Source organism: Gossypium hirsutum, chromosome D05 (assembly GCF_007990345.1).
Source record: "Gossypium hirsutum isolate 1008001.06 chromosome D05, Gossypium_hirsutum_v2.1, whole genome shotgun sequence".
Lineage (NCBI taxonomy): Eukaryota > Viridiplantae > Streptophyta > Magnoliopsida > Malvales > Malvaceae > Gossypium > Gossypium hirsutum.
The window spans coordinates 41,221,824-41,238,322 of NC_053441.1; the positions used below are offsets into that span (position 1 = coordinate 41,221,824).

Genomic DNA, 16,499 nt, shown 5'->3' on the forward strand with positions numbered 1-16,499 from the left:
CGTTATTGGATGGGGTGAATTAAGTTCTCTGTGTTAGTCCTTATGGGCCTTATGTTGGGTTCCTGCCTTGAGGGGGCTTGGGTGACCAGTGGTTATCATTTTTGGAGGGCCAACAATAATCGGTTTTGAATGACTCTTGCTATATGTGCTACGTTGTTTACTTCGCCCTCTTTTTTCCTTGGGCTGGTTTTTTGAAGTTTTCCCCCGTGTCGATTTTACCGCTCCTTATCGCGTTCTCAATCATTTCACCAGACATTACCATATCTGAAGCTCTGGTAGCACTCCCCAACATGTGGTTGATGAATGGGGCTTTCAAGTGTTGATAAACAGCATGGTGACCTCTTTTTCCAAAAGGGGTGGCTGGACTTGTGTTGCCACTTCTCTCCATCGTTGGGCATATTGCCTGAAATTCACGCTAGGCTTTTTTCCATATTTTGTAACATAATTCGATCGGGTGTTATGTCAGTCACATGACTGTATTGCTTCATAAAGCTTGTGCAAGTCTCTCCATGAACTAACTTTAGCACGACTCAGCTGGTTGTACCACTTGGCTGCAGATCCGATCAAACTGTCCTGGAAGCAGTGAATTAACAGTTGATCATTGTTGACGTATCCTGTCATTCTTCGACAGAACATAGTTATATGAGCTTCAGGACAACTAGTCCCGTTATATTTTTCGAACTCCGGCATCTTGAACTTAGGTGGGAGTACTAAATCGGGGACCAAGCTCAGATCCTTGGCGTCAACTCCACAATGATAGTCGATGTTCTCCATGGCTCTAAATTTTCCTCTAGCCATCTACATCAGTCCTCCAAGTTGTTTTGACAGGTCCATTCTTGCCTTTTCTATTTCTGCCACCATCATCGAGATCCGGGACCACAGGATTGTTGGGGTTATCCCAGGATTAGAACCCGAGCCTATTTGAAAATGCACTGGTACCGAGGCACCAGCCAGATTTGAGGTCTAATGGTAACCGGTGCCCTCTGTGGGTACACCTCTGGTTGTGCTTCGATGTTAGCTGGGGTGAAACCTGGAGGATAAGTAGGGTCATCGTGATCCTCCCCAGCATCAACTACAGGGCTTTTTCCTTTGTCATTCCCTCCAGCCAATAACTGCTTAATTGGTTCATCACAGTGTTCTGGGATTCTAACATGTCTCACTGGATTTTTTCCAGTCGTTCATGCATCTGATCTTGCATCTCTCGTTGCAATTGTTCCAACCTTTCCAGCCTTTGATCCATTGCTTTTGTTTGGCGACGAGTACCGTAGTGATATTTGATTAGATTTTCGTTGGTTTCCAGGTAACTGTCATAATTTAATTTATTAGGGTCATTTTATGAAACTTATTGCATATGATGTAATGCAAATGTATGAGATGAATGAAAAAAGAGGCATTGATTCGAATTCAATTTCATTAGAAAACTCAACTAGAAAGCAAATTTCTTTACATAAAATAGATTACATATACGGCTTCGCCTTATACCCAAAGCCTTAACCTTCCTAAGAAGCCAGCTAAATCTCAACCTCGCTTGATTCTGACTCATATTTAAACTCAATACATCGGCCTGAACTGCTAACGTTTGCAGATGATCAGCTACTTCCCGCACTTGAGTCACAGCTTCGCCCATAACGTAATCTCTATCTATAATCTGACTTTGAGAATGATGGAATTGTTCTTGCCACTGATCATTACTCCTCTCAAGAAGCTCCCTTCGCAGCTCAGAATTGTGCAATGCGTCCTCAGCTCCCCTATCTTTCCTTTCAGTTCTTCGATCTTATTTAAGCTTTCTCTTAATTCGATCATGGAGTTGCGACTACGATACGAGTGAAGTGTCTTTTCTAGCTCTGCCACCTTAGCCTTGAATCCCGCTTTCTCATTTTGGCACTCTAACAAAGTTCTTTCCAAAGCGTTCTCTCGAGCTCGAGCGTCCTGAAATTTCTTTTCCCACTGATCGCCCTAGTCTTTTCCTCATTGATCTCTTGTCGCCACTGTCCGAGTTTTACCCAAACCAGTAGTTCTTATTGACAACGCAGCTTCTTGTAATCTGTTTTTAGACTATCCAAATCCTCTCAGCCTTGTTCTTTCCCTTCCTTAATTTTTCAGCTTCTAGCTTGTGGATATCGATGTCTAATCCTAAATGCATTTTTCTTCTTCTAGCTGTTCTATCCTCTTTCCCAACTCAGAATTTCTTTTTTCAAAGTCCTGTTTGATGATCTCTAATTCTGACGGAGCTACTTGTAGATGCTCCTCTATAGACTGAACGCAATCTTCCTCGGCCTAGGATGTTGTCATTGACCCTTTTACTCCACCACCCATAATATTCGGGAGTTGCCATCGCTCTTACCGTAAATCTTTTCATTCAGTGAACTTGTTTCCAAGCGTTAGATATTTCTCGGGTTTTTCTCTTGTAGTTTTCATCCTTATAAGAAAACTCACATTGAGCCAGCCCTTGCATTACTGGTATGAACTGTCTCGATCTATATTGTCTTAATACAAGTAAAGGGTATACCCGACAGCTCCCCAAATTCCAAGTAAAGGAACCCAGTCGAAATCTTCACATCGATATAGGATCTCGTCGGGTACCATCCAAGGAGCTTTCCATTCAATGTCATCCTCCTGAAGATTTTGGAGAATCAGCATCCACTTCTCTTCTGTGATGTCGTCTCGTCTTGTGTAGCCACTTGTTCCTTTAATGGGGAATAGTTATCTGAGAAGACTCAATAGGAGACATTTTCCACCTTCCAAAAGTGACTATGGAACCACACCAATAATAGTTGTGCGCAGCCAATGAACCTTCCTTCCCCAACTCTTCGACATGCGCTTAGAGATCTGAAGGTTTCTGCTAAGATTGCCGGGACAGGTGTGACCCCTTTACTAAGCCGATCAACAAATCAGAGACAGCCTCATCTATGTGTCCTAGAGCTTTAGGGAATATTACTAATCCATAGATACCCAGAGCAAAGACATCAACTCTTTCTTCACATCAGGGTGTACTAATACTAAATCTCGCAAGCTTTTCCAGGGAACGTATTTACTATCACCTTTCTTTGGATTCGGGCAGTGACCCACTGTTCGCTCATCCCTGTGATGTTCATCAATTTTTTTAGTAATGTCAGGACACTAGCAGCTCTAGAATAGGCCTTGTCAACTTGAATCTTTAGACACCCGAAGCAAGGTCGTATATTCTTCCACAGTGGGCACTGAGTCCATTTTTCCAAAGTGAAACAACTGTAAGCAGGATTCCAAAATTGGGCCAGGCTCGGAATAAATGCTTGTCCACTTTGACACTGAGTAGGTAAGGCAAGTCACCGTAGTAACAGTAGAACATCTGCTTGGTCTCATCGTCCCATTGATCCCATATTTTCTTCATTTCTCGAAGATCATTTGGATTACATTGATGCGGGTGAAGTCCCACAACTCTGACACGTACGCCTCTGCAAGGCTATCGCCTTTCTCTCTCCATATTGTCTCAGCCCACATTCGTACAGCTGCATTATCTTCTACTTTATCAGAAATCTCTTTTCCATGATAAGCTTTCTATCTATACTGAACGTGAATCAACACCTCTTTTGGAATGAAAATGCCATGCAATCAAAACAAGCAAATCAGTATTAGGCATAGAGCTAGGGTTAAAGTAAACGATATAAATAAAGCATCTATTCGGTAAGCACTAGGGTTTGGCATAGCTCTATCTCGGTGGGTTCGTATGGCTCGCTACATGTGGTTGGTTCTAAAGTAAGGGTACCTGAACCAGTAGATTCCTCGATCCTTACCCATTATAGGCTCATATGGACCGAGTTCAGTTCAGGGGAATACATTTCCCTATGGCCATGCGGAGATGAAATCTCACGAAGACATGAGTACGGATGTATCCCGGAAGCGATTCACTATCCCATGCGAAGGTGAAACCTCACGAAGGCATAGTTTCTCACTCCCACTTAGAAGGGTGTGACCCACGGTCATGCAATGCAATGCAGTAGTGTACCAAGCTTAACTACCACAGCAATTAAATCATAATGATAAAACCAAAATCAAGACGAATGAAATGCAATGAAGATCGTAAATTTAAACAAAATCTTTATTTTTGACGAAAAGAAAAAAGTAATCAACTTGTGGCTTGACTCCCGTGTTTTGTCCCCAGTGGAGTCGCCAAGCTGTTGACACCATTTTTGTGTTAAAACGGGTCGACTTGGATTTTAAAATGAAAACGAAAATGGGAGTCGCTACCAATCTTTTTTGATAAGGTGTGATCGGGTCACCTCGAAATGTGGTTGTTTTTAGTAAAAATTTAATTTTTATTTTTAAAACAACGATTTTGGTCTACGAAATTTAGAAAATGGGTTCAGGAGTCGGTTACGCACGAGGAAAGATTAGCACCCTCGATGCGCCCAAAATTGGTACCTAGTTGATTAATTAGTGTCTTAGTGTGAAATTGAAATTTTGAAGAGTTTTAAAATACGATCCTTAAAGAAACTTTGATACCTAATTTATATATAGATTCTCTTGTTTCGAAGGAATATCACATCCAGCACGTTAGGACACAATACTCTAAACATCGAAACCAAAATCACCTTATAGTTTAATGAAATCATACTTTGAAGTTTAAGAGGATATTTGGCTATTTAGTCAAACGAGAAATCGAAACCCAGCACGTTAGGGCATGTTTTCTCGATTTTCCAACGCAAAATATGCCTTATTTAGAAAATCTTAAAAGGATACTTGGCTATTTGGTCGAACGAGAAATCGAAACCTAGCACGTTAGGGCACGTTTCCTCGATTTTCCAAACGCGAAATATTTTCTTATTTAGAAAATCTTAAAAGGATACTTGGCTATTGGTCGAATGAGAAATCGAAACCCAGCACGTTAGGGCACGTTTCCTCGATTTCCAACGCGAAATATTGCCTTATTTAGAAAAACCTTCTTTTTGATCTTTGGTATTAATATACATGACAAGACAATAACGAATACAACAAGGTAAGCATAGTAATGTGAGCAACAACAATATAATAGGCAAAATGAAATGATGAGGCGATTACATAAACAAAGCAAACGAATAATAAACAGAACTAACAATTTAGAAAGTAAAGTGTACATGAATGAATAAACAAACACCAAATAACAATGATAATAAATGAAACAAAGATAATTATGTAAAAGATATGTATGCATGTAAAATTTTAAGTTATGGAAATAAGAAATGCACATAATTATAGAGTATAAAAATGTGTATAAATATATATATTAAATAAAAAAATCTGTAAGTATTATAAACTAAAAATGTAAGTATATTCATATGTACATTATAAAAGGTATATAGGTATACTTATTTTTTAGATTATAAGTATTCACAAAAGAGGAATGTATGTATATACATATGTAGGAATTTAAAATCATAAACACATGTGTACGTATAAATATATAACATAAAATATGTGCGTATGTGTATTATAAAAGTGTGTATATACATGTATATAGGAGAAAGAGAAAAAAACATATAGATTATAGCATATAAATATAAGTATGTATATATTGATTGTAAAAATATGTACGTATTAAGAAAACATGCATGTACATGTATATGACAAAATCTGAATTTTTTAATATATATACATATAAAAGTAAATAACATTAATAAATATTAAATAAAACTGGTTTTAAATATGCATATTTATATATAAAATAAAATAAAAAAGGTTTAAAAAGGCCGAGGATCGAATTGGAATCAGGCCAATGATTGGACAAAATTCGCAAATAAAAGGTTCAAGGACTGAAACGAAGCACGCGCACAGTGCGAAGGACTGATCGGGCATATGCCAAGTCCTGAAGCGCAGCGTTCATACGCGGACTATATTGAAGCATGTGGCAAATTTGCGAGCCAAAATTAAAGAAATAAACGGAACCCGATTGCATAACACCGAAAGGGGAAGGGACTAAATGGGAAAATAGCCCCTCCAAGCCGAAACACGCGAGTCTTGGCCACTGGGTCAGGTCGATTTCGGGTTATGGCGAAACGGCACCGTTTTATATCTGCTATAAATAGCAAAAAAGGAGAAAATAAAGAAAATAAAAAAAACATTTCCAGCTTTATTCTTTTTAGAAAAACAGAGAGCAGTTTGGTTCTCTCTCAGCCTTCAACTTCGGTCAACAGGGCCACCGCCTGCGCCGCTGTAACTCCGATGTAAGCTATGGTCGGAGCGACGCAAAGATCGGGTCCTTTACCGATTTAAAGGCCACTTGAAGGCCGAAGCTTCTGGGATCGAAAGCCAAAAGAAGAGAAACCCCATGGCCTCCCTTCGGTCCTGATTTCACCGGCCAAGACGGTTTCAGCGATGGACCTTGCGTGCGGCCCTAGGTAAGTTTCTTCCCTTCCCTTTTTTTGCTTTTGATTTTTTATTATAGTTTTTAAAACAAATTTGCAAAAGAGAAAAAAATAAAAACAAAACAAGATAAACAGATGAATAAGAGAAAACGAAGAAGAAATAGCAAGGATTCAACCTTTTAAAATTTCTATTCAGCTTTTTTATTTCTGATGTAGGTAAAAATATAAGGTTTCGATCAAGGCCTTTTATAGCTGATTTCCCTAACTCCTTTTTCTATATTTTTGTTTTCATTAGCTATATTTCCTGCATGCTTCTGTGGTTGCATTCAATTTTCTCTGCAGGTGTCAGACGAGGCCAACGGCGGTGGTAGAGGCATGCGCGATGAGACGAAGCGGCGCGCGTGGGCAGAGGCGGCCAACGGCGCCCTAGGGTTTCTCTTCTTCTGCTGAAAACATTTGTTTATGGCTAGGGTTGTATTGGGCTGGCATCATTGGGTTTTGGGTCTATTTTTTTGTAAAATGGACTGTGACTGTTTTATTTAATTTGGTTTGTATTGGGCCCCGGGTAAAATTTGGGCTCTACAGGGAACACCTCAAACAAAGTCGTCAAGTTACTCCGCAGTTTTTTTGGGTTTTTGGGTGTCATAAATTTTTATTGATTCTTAGCTGTAGGTTTTCATTTTTTTTGCTTTTTTTCTCTTTTGACACTATCTAACACCTTCTTGTTTCTTGTGTTAGTAGGATTTAAAAGTGTGCACAATTCTTCCTCGGTGCGACACAAATGAATTGGTGTCTCGTCACTTTTCGGACTCCTAGTGCAATTAAGATTCTTTGGTAGTTACGGCTCATACACTTTCTAATTGATTGATATAGACTCTACTAAAGAACTCACAAGACTGGATTCTACCTCTTTGAGAATTTCATTTTCCTTTTTGAGTGATTAACAGTGAGGTTTGTTAATTTTTTACTGTTGAGTGTTTGTTTTGCAAGTATTCCAAAAAAAAAGATATCTAGAATTGGTCAAGTCGTTGATTTTTCAGATTCGAGGACGAATCTTTTTGAGGAAGGGGAATGATACGAGTCACAAAGGCCCAACGAGCTCAAGAACGTAATGGGCTCAAATTACCACAAGGCCCAATAACGAGGTCAAAGGCCAGGCAAATGCGTATGAAACTAAATGGAACCAGACTTCATTAGCAAGGCCTTAGATGCTTATACAAAGGAAAATAAAATCAAGATTTACTTTCTTATTTTCAAGAAAATCAAGAAACCGAATCTTGGTCCAATTTTGCTGTTTTGAGCGATTTCAAGAATCAAGAAAATCAAGATTTTAATTCTTAGAAATCTTGGTCCAAGAAACTGAATCTTGCAGCTAAGGCGTATTGGATCTCAGTTACGAGCATCAACGAACCAATTTCGGGAGGGAACGGATTACAAGCCCAAGTTCTTGAAGATACAACCCAATAAGATGTTCCAAGCCCAACCAAGAAGTTTAAATTAGACTTAGTTGAAAATCAGGCCAAATTGTCAAAGTGGCCCAATTTGTAAAATTTTAATTCTTTAAATACTTAGTTTTAACTTTTAGACTTTATGAATAAATTTCTATGTAAGAATTAAGACCAAAAGGCCCATTCAAAGGCCTTGGACGAAATTCCCTTCAAAGGCAACAATTAGGGTTTTTTTAGTTTTCCTAGTAGGGATAAGAAAGTAGTTAGGAGGCCTATATATATGGCTTGGCCAGCCACCCTTATGGAGTATATATTGAATTTAGATTTTTTTTGTGGAGTGAAAACTCTCTTTGAGTTTCTCCAAGAATTCTCTCTTGAGTTTTCTTTAGAAGTAGTTTTACCAATCTTTTTGATTGTGGGAGCCATCTTCAACCTTCTTCTTGCCGTGTTTTTACATTGAAGGGAAGATTAGAGCCATTTGAAGGGAGTTGTGAAATCTTTCTTGATTTCAAGGCTTATTAGGACTTTATCCATCTTTTTTGCTGTTTGTTTTTTTTAATTATTTTTGTTTGTGTCGAATTGTTGATTAACTTGGTTTAATTGTTCTTTTTGCGTTTCCAGCCATTCCAAGCTTCAAGGATCTGTTTTGCAACATTCTTTGGCATCAAAAAACGTTCTTTATTCATCCTTTCTTGCCGCCCAAGTATCATTCTATTTCAATTTGGTTTTCTTGGTCTTTTAAGTTTAATTTTCTATTTTCTATTTTCGTTTCAGATCTAAGTGTCGATAGTTTTCGTAAGACTTTTCCCGTGACTTGACAACTTGATCTTGGTCCGCGCGTAACCCTCTATCACCATCGAATATGAAAAGGGATGCTGACAACCATCAAATATGAAAAGGGTTAGTTTGGGCCATCGAATTTGAAAAGGAATGGTGACAATCATCGAATATGAAAAGGGATGCTAACGACCATCGAATCTGAAAAGGGACGGTGACAACCATCGAATAAGAAAAGGGACGGTGGCAACCATCGAATATGAAAAGGGATGATTTTGACCATCGTTTAGCACACTTTGTGTAAGCTTCGGTAAGGGTTTGATGAAATTCACATTGATATTAAGGAAAGGTATGAAGTATGTATATTCATAATTATGGAAAGTGTGAGTTCATATGAATTATGTTTATGAAATCTATCTTTTCATATGATGATATTGTTAAGTTATATGATTAAGCACTAATTTGTGTTGTTGGTGATGCTTAGGCTTATGCCAAGCTTGTGTTAGGTTGATTCATATTTATTTTTAAGCTTATATATTAAAATGGTAAGCATTGTTTATGATTTACAAACTTACTAAGCATTATATGCTTACTTTGTGTCTTTTTCAATATTTTATAGTTAATCAGAAGCTTGTTCAAGTTGGAAGATCGTCAGAGACATATCACACTATCTATCGGCTATATCGGTAGATTTTGATATTTTTAAGTCATGGTTATAAAGGCATGTATAGGTGTTTTGTGCTTGACAAAATAACCATTATGTTTGGCTTGTAAATGTGGTATTTTGGTTGATGAATTAGTTGTCATGTTGGCATGTATATATATGGTTTTATGTTTGATGATAATTTGGTATTTTGGTGCTTTTGTGGTTGATAATGGATTGGTTAAGTTGATGTATGGTTTAGTGACCATTTTGGTATATTTGAATATGACTTTGGCATGTGATCATGGTGGTAAATTTGGTAAGGAAATTAGATTAGAAATGTATGGTTGGTTAATGGCTAGATTATTCAATTGTCTAAACATGTTTGATTGTTGTGATTGAGGTGTCTTTTGGGTATATTGGTTGTAAGAACAAATACCATATTGATCTAGCTTGATTATGCATGTTTAGGTACATTTTGAATGCTTGATTATAGGTGGAAATGGCTTGTATGGATGAGCTTGTTTGGGTGAGAGAATTGGTTTGAAAGAGGCCTATTTCTTGTCCACACAGCCTAAGACACGGGCGTGTGTCTCAGTCATGTGTGACACAAGGCTATGCGACACGGCTGTGTGTCCCCTATATGTTTAGAAGGGTTGCAAGTCAGGCAGTTACACGACCTAGCACACGGCTTGGCACACGAGCATGTGAGGCCATTTCGAGAGTTACATGGCCTGACACACGGGCGTATGGCTTGGTCGTGTAACCCAAGTCAGAGAGTTACACGAGCACAGACACGGGCTGGGACACGGTCGTGTGTCCCTACTTTAAATGTCCACACGGCCTGAGACACGGGCGTGTGTCGCAGCCGTGTGAGTCACACGGCCGTGTGACCCCTACAGTGTGAAAATTCTATCTTTTTCTATAAAATTCTAAATGTTTTTGATTTAGTCCCGAGTCATTTCTAAAGTGTTTCTAGGGCCTCGAGGGCTCGAATAAGGGACATTATGTATGAGTTTTATTGATATTGCTATAATATATGAAAATTTTGAAATTAAATGTTTTAAGCATTGATTTTTCGGTAATGCTCTGTAACCCTATTCCAGCGACGGATATGGGTTAGGGGTGTTACAATATCTATTAAATTCAAGCCGATTCATCAAATTATTAAGTATAACAACTTTCTAAAACTCTAAAAATCGATCAAAGTGGTACATAGGCTAGTTAAATCAAGCTCCTATGACCATAAATCCATAAAATTTACATGAAATTAGCTTAAAATCTTGATTTTTGATGGTCGAATGTTGAACCTTGGCTTTCTTTCTTTCTTTCATGAATTTGGTGGAAGAAAAAGATGAATATATCTTTTATCTTTCCATACACTTTCACTTATATATAGTTAAATTAAAGAATAGTTATTATTTAATCATTATTAATTAAGCTAATGGTGGTCATCATCATACTCCACTAACAAGATGAGAATCAATGGTTTAATAACTATTTTGGTCCTTTGAATAATTACTATCTATGTCCCCAAGCTTTTTCTTAATTAAAATTCTATGGCGATTGGATTTTTATAATTTAGTCCTTGAGTTTTAATAAATTAATAAATTTCTTGATTAAATTACTTAACCGAACTTCAAAATATTTCATAATAACTCTACAAATATTTTTTATTTAATATTTATGGACTCAGTTTACGGAGATGGGGTTTCGAAACTGTATTTTTGACACTACTGAATTTTGGGTCATTACATTATATGTATTCCATAAGTAGGACTTTGGGAACAATTTTGATTTTTTTTGGGGATACTCAATAAGTGACATCACGACATTGCATTTCTTACGTTGCAACATCACCAAACTACAAGTGACGTTGCGACTTCGTGCCTTATTTCAACCCTACATTATTTTAAGCCATTTTGGCCTTTACAAGCCCGTTTGGGGTCTGATCAACTCTGAATCTACTGTAAATGAATTTAAATTATCTTTAAAACTTTCAATTTTTCTAAAACATATTTTAACTATTTTATAAAAATGTTCAAAACTTTTAACTCTTACATAAATTCAAGATTTCTTACTCTTAGATGCTTCAGTGGCATCTTCCATCTGTATCGATCATTGGGACGGGTGAGGGGTATTGCAAAAAGTGTTCATAAGCCAAAAACAGACTAGGCCAAAACAAAGCTTTATTAAGTCTAAATACGTTCAAATGGGATCAAATTGGGCCAAAACTCCATGAAGATTAATATGGATTGTTTAAGCTCATTTTCTTCAAGAATGTAACTCCATTAAGGTTGTAGAGGATCATCCAAGCATTTCTCCCTTTAAGAAATTCATTCTTGAACCAAGATTTCCAAGAATTGGAATCTTGATTTCTTGAAACTTGAAATCTTCAAATTTGTTTGTGTTAGAACAAGATTTGTTTTCTTTATTTTCTTGAAACCAAGAATCAAAATTTTGATAATCTTGCTCAACGCCAAGGATGCGCAAATCCCATCTAGACCTGTTCATGGGTTGAGCTACCCGCCCAGGCTCAAAATCTCTCTCGAAATTTAGGAAGGTTTGGATAAAAATATTAGCCCTGGAAAATGGGATTGGGCAAAAAAAATTAGACTCGTTTAAAATATGGGTCGAGATCAGGCTTGAACATTTAAGGCTCGAGCCCAACCCATTTTTAAGTTTATAAGACGTTATATTATGTTATTTTTATATATTATGTAATTTATAACACATTAAAAAATAATTTTATACTAAATACATAATACTACTCTAATGTAAATATCAAAATAATATTAAGATGACTATATAAAAAATTTCAATAAATAAAAAATATATAAAATTATTAAATATCAAATTAAATTAATATACATATTTTAAAAAATTAAAAATAATATGGGTGTGCCTAAAATAGACTTGGATTAATTTTTTGCATATACGGGTGGGTTTGGGAAAAGCTCTAGGCTCATATCTCAAGTCAAGCTGAACTTAGGCAAGCATAAAATATATTAATATCATACTTAGGCCCGACTTGAACTATGAGCATCCAAGACTAAGCCTCAAATTATGTAACCTTTAGGCTTGTTAAATGAGCATGGTAGAAGTATAAGCCCGTAAATTCAGCTTATCATCCAATGGGATAGTGCATCATTCCATGAGGGCCCACCAGGCTCCTTTGCTCTCGTATAAAAGACTCCATCACGCTGAGAAAGGGGCATGGCACAAATTTAACCATACTCCCACCTGATTCTATTGCTCTTTCATACAATCCTCAAATTTCCAAACCTCCCATTAGTGCTTTCGGCACCACCACTATAAAGTCAACCACCATTAACCATTACCACAACCCAAACATTGCATTGACACTCTGTAAAGAGAAAAAAAAATGTAAAAGAAAAGTTGTTTGTATGAATACAAATGTGTAGTAAGAAATACAAACTTAAATTATTTACTTTTCACCTTGTTTAGAATTTTGTTGAAAGTTTGTACATGGCATTTATAAATATTGTTGCGCATATACGTCTGTATTATATATATCCAAACAAACCCTAGCAATAATGATTAGGACATTGATGAAGCAAAGAAGCTTTAGTTTGAAAAGCGTGAAGTCTCTACATCTAACATTTGGTCCACATAAGGGAACATGTTAGATTTTGCAGGAGAAAGAAAGGGTGTAGAGAGAGAGAGAGAGAGAGAGAGAGAGAGAGAGAGAGAGAGAAGTGGGAGGGGTCTCCCAAAGACAGGTTTCATTCAAGCCACCTAATGGGAAAGAGAGAGATAGGGAACTACGAGATAGCGACCCCTCCCTTATGTGCCCACACCAGACAAATCAACGCTTGTCTACACTGCATCCTGACACGAGAGGAAAAGCTTTGTTAGCCCCACACCCTCCCATAACCATAACGAAAAAGATAAAAAGAAAAACCTTATTCATTACTACTTGTAGAGAATTAGGGTTTCTTAGGATGGTGACTCTTTTGTTTTTGACTTATAATCACTCTTCCATTGCATGTGGGCTCACATGTCATTTGCTTCCCACATCAATATTTGCCTAATATCATAAATAAATAAATAAAATTGTATAAAAAATCCAAAATAAAAATAAAAATAAAAATAAAAAGCAATAAAAAATATTCTAAATATACTTTGAAAATTTTGTAAATTTCATATTTTAGTTGTTAAACGATCATATTTTTTGAAAAATAGAAATAAAAAAGAATTACAATGTGGACAAACAAGTAATCTGAACTCGTATAAAAGAATGTATATATAGTTTATATTTTTATGCACACAAAGTCTATATATCTATACAAGTTAATGAATGAGAAATTTAATCTTTTCAAACCTTTTCAAAATAAACATAGATATATGACATGTTTGGGGAGAAAATAAATTTCAAATATAGTGTGCATCTCTAAGAAAAAAAAGGTCAAATATAGTGATATGCATACTTAAAAACTTTTCCTGGTATTGTTTTAATGAGAATTTTCCTTAATGATGCAGGTGGGGTGAAAACATAAATTTTCAAGATCTTAGGACGTGGGTAGCAGAACAACTTTCCAAAACAAACAAAAAATTTAAGCCAAAGGTAGCAAAGGTAGTATTTTGACAACTCAAACTGCCAATGCCACTCTCATATCTGACCAGAAACTTGTGGCCTTCCTTGTCAGCCCTCACTCTCAGATCATTCATGCCCATTACCATTGCCATGGGTCACCTCTCATTTGTATATGCTTCTCTCCTCCATCCCCTCTTTGTAGGCCCCACCCTCTCCCCTTTCTCTTAGCTACCTTCCCCTTCTCTCCCTCAATCATTTCAGCTCTCTCCCAAGAAATTAAAACCCAGCCACTGCCCTCTCTTTGTTTCACTTCTTCATGGAGAAGAATGAAAGGGAAACTCACGACTTTATGAACGTTGAATCCTTCTCTCAGCTTCCCTTTATCCGTCCTGCACCTATCAAAGAAAGGGGTTTTTTTCGTTTGTTCGGAAAAGAATTCAGTGGTGGTCACTCAGGCTCGGCTATCGCTAGGAACGAGTCCGACTCAGCAGGGAACAACGAAGATACAACCAAGGAGAACGAGAATGGAGAGAACAGCAGAAGGTTTGAGTGTCACTATTGTTGTAGAAACTTCCCGACTTCCCAAGCTTTAGGCGGTCACCAAAACGCTCACAAAAGGGAACGCCAACATGCGAAACGAGCTCATCTTCAGTCAACAATGGTGCAAAACTCTTTATCTGATGCTCAGATTTACGGGCTCGTTAACTACAGGCTAGCCTCAGCTCCAACACAAGCTATGGCGAGTTACCCTTCGTGGAACAACAGTACTAGCAGTAGGTTTTATGGGAACCAAAGCTCTTTTCCTCAGCCACCCATCAATGGTAGCCCACTGGGGTTATGGAGAATCCCTGCTACGGTTCAAAGAAACTCATCTAATTTCTATCCCGACCTTTCATCATCATCATCGCAACCGTCTCCATTTTTTGCTGGTGAAGAATTGAAGCCCTCGCAAGTTGTTGGTGGAGGTGGTTCAAGTTCCCAGAGCCTGTACGTTTATAAATCAAATCCAAGAGTGCAAGACCATGTGAGTTTGGATCTACATCTGTAATAATTAATTTCCTAATAAATTTTTATTTAACCGAGAAGAGAAACAAACCATTGCAGTGCAAGATGAGATGGTTAAATATAACTCCTTGCTTCTACCATCTTGGATTTTACTCTTTTTAGTGATTTCTTAGTAAATGTCATAAATCTCGAAGCCATGAGCTATCTGACAAGAAAACCTACTTCAATGGAAAAAAAAAAAAAACAATTTCAATCTGATCTTCATTTGGGTTGGTAAATTTTCTGTCATCCTTTAATCTAAAAGATCATGTTTACAGTTGCGATCGATGTCTTCCCTATTTCTGAAACTTTCTCACGAGTGAGGAATATTGATTTCGAGGTGGCTATCAGTGAGAGGAACACATGAACAACACTGTAGCTACACACGTGTACATAAATATATACTCTATGCTGTCCGTCTGAAAACAGGTGAAGACGTTGATAGAAAGAGAAAGATCAACAGATTTAAGGTGTGGGTTTTCGTTCTGGTACAGCAATAGAGAGAAAATAAAGAGTAAACAGTTAAAATTAAGTGTTTTCTTTTATTTTTCTTTTTCCCTGACTATATATGCCATGTAAAAGATTCATATTTTGTTTCTTTCATGGCATTTTCAGGTGTAGGACAGCCATAGGACATTGGTCGCCAAAATTTATTACTATGTTCATTTCCTTTTGTTCTTGTAGATAGTATTTAATCAGAATATTTATGTGAAGAAAGAAAGAGAGATAAGATTTTTTTTTTTGGGGGGGGGGGCATATTTATTAATATGTTTGTCTTTCAAACATTAAATGTTGTACGATCGCCATGAATATTTGCGGTGGAACCTCCTGTCATTAGACCAGAAGCTGAAAGAACAATGGTGGCAATTTTAAGGCCACAGCTTAATATATATATGTGTTTTTAGAGAGAGAGAAACACATATGTTTGAACTAAAAGCTGCTAGTAATAAATAAATATCAAAATGAAATTGATCTCCCTGTGATTTGAAATCATATGAAATTATCTTGGGATGGGACCATATACTTTTAGAAAAGCAAAAAAAAAAAAAAAAAAGTCAGATATGGAAGAGAAGAGAATGATTATATAGCAATGGAGGACATAACATTCTTAAATAAAGTAAACAGATGATGGATTAATTGTCTGCTGCTGGAAAAGATGTAGGAGCTTAGCACGGGATGGGTCAGTTCATCTTTTTGCCTTAAAATCTGCAAACAAATATACATTTTTTTCTTTGATTTCTCATAGAAGTGGGAGGAGGACAACAATATAATCTCATCCAAGCTTTCATGGCTATTAAAAATGGTAAAACACCGAAAGCTTCCCGTCAAAAAAGTTTTCGTGCCCTTTGTGTTGTTTTGTTTTGTTTCGCAGTAAAGATGAAGGGAACAAAGGTAACTGGTAGTCAAGTCTCTGCCATCTTTATAATATCTAACCTTTTCCGTTATACCATGGCTGCCTTTTGTGCCTGCGATTAAGAGAATGAAGGAAGTTTTTATGGGTCTTGCTCGAGTTTCAAGATCCTTATCAAAGGAAACTGAAAGCGGAAAACAAGAAAGGGAGTTTATGTTTCAACATCCTGCCTGAGATAATTATCGAACTAATATGTTTTATGCTTAAATTACATATTTAAGAAATCATACTTATATATTTTATTTTTTTTCTGAAAATATAAAACACAAACACTTCAAAGCTAGATTGATACAGATGA

General features: G+C 36.9%; 1 protein-coding gene across 1 annotated transcript; it reads left to right on the forward strand.

The window, feature by feature from the left end:
- Nucleotides 1-13,673: 13,673 nt before the first annotated feature.
- LOC107918815 (zinc finger protein GIS) lies at nt 13,674-14,855 on the forward strand. The gene has a single exon (XM_016848401.2). The coding sequence runs from the start codon at nt 14,063-14,065 to the stop codon at nt 14,792-14,794; it is 732 nt and encodes a 243-aa protein (XP_016703890.1). The 5' UTR covers nt 13,674-14,062; the 3' UTR covers nt 14,795-14,855.
- Nucleotides 14,856-16,499: the final 1,644 nt, after the last annotated feature.

Bases quoted from the DNA above. Each gene is read 5' to 3' on its own strand.
- LOC107918815 (XM_016848401.2), top strand. From the start codon at position 14,063: ATGGAGAAGAATGAAAGGGAAACTCACGACTTTATGAACGTTGAATCC.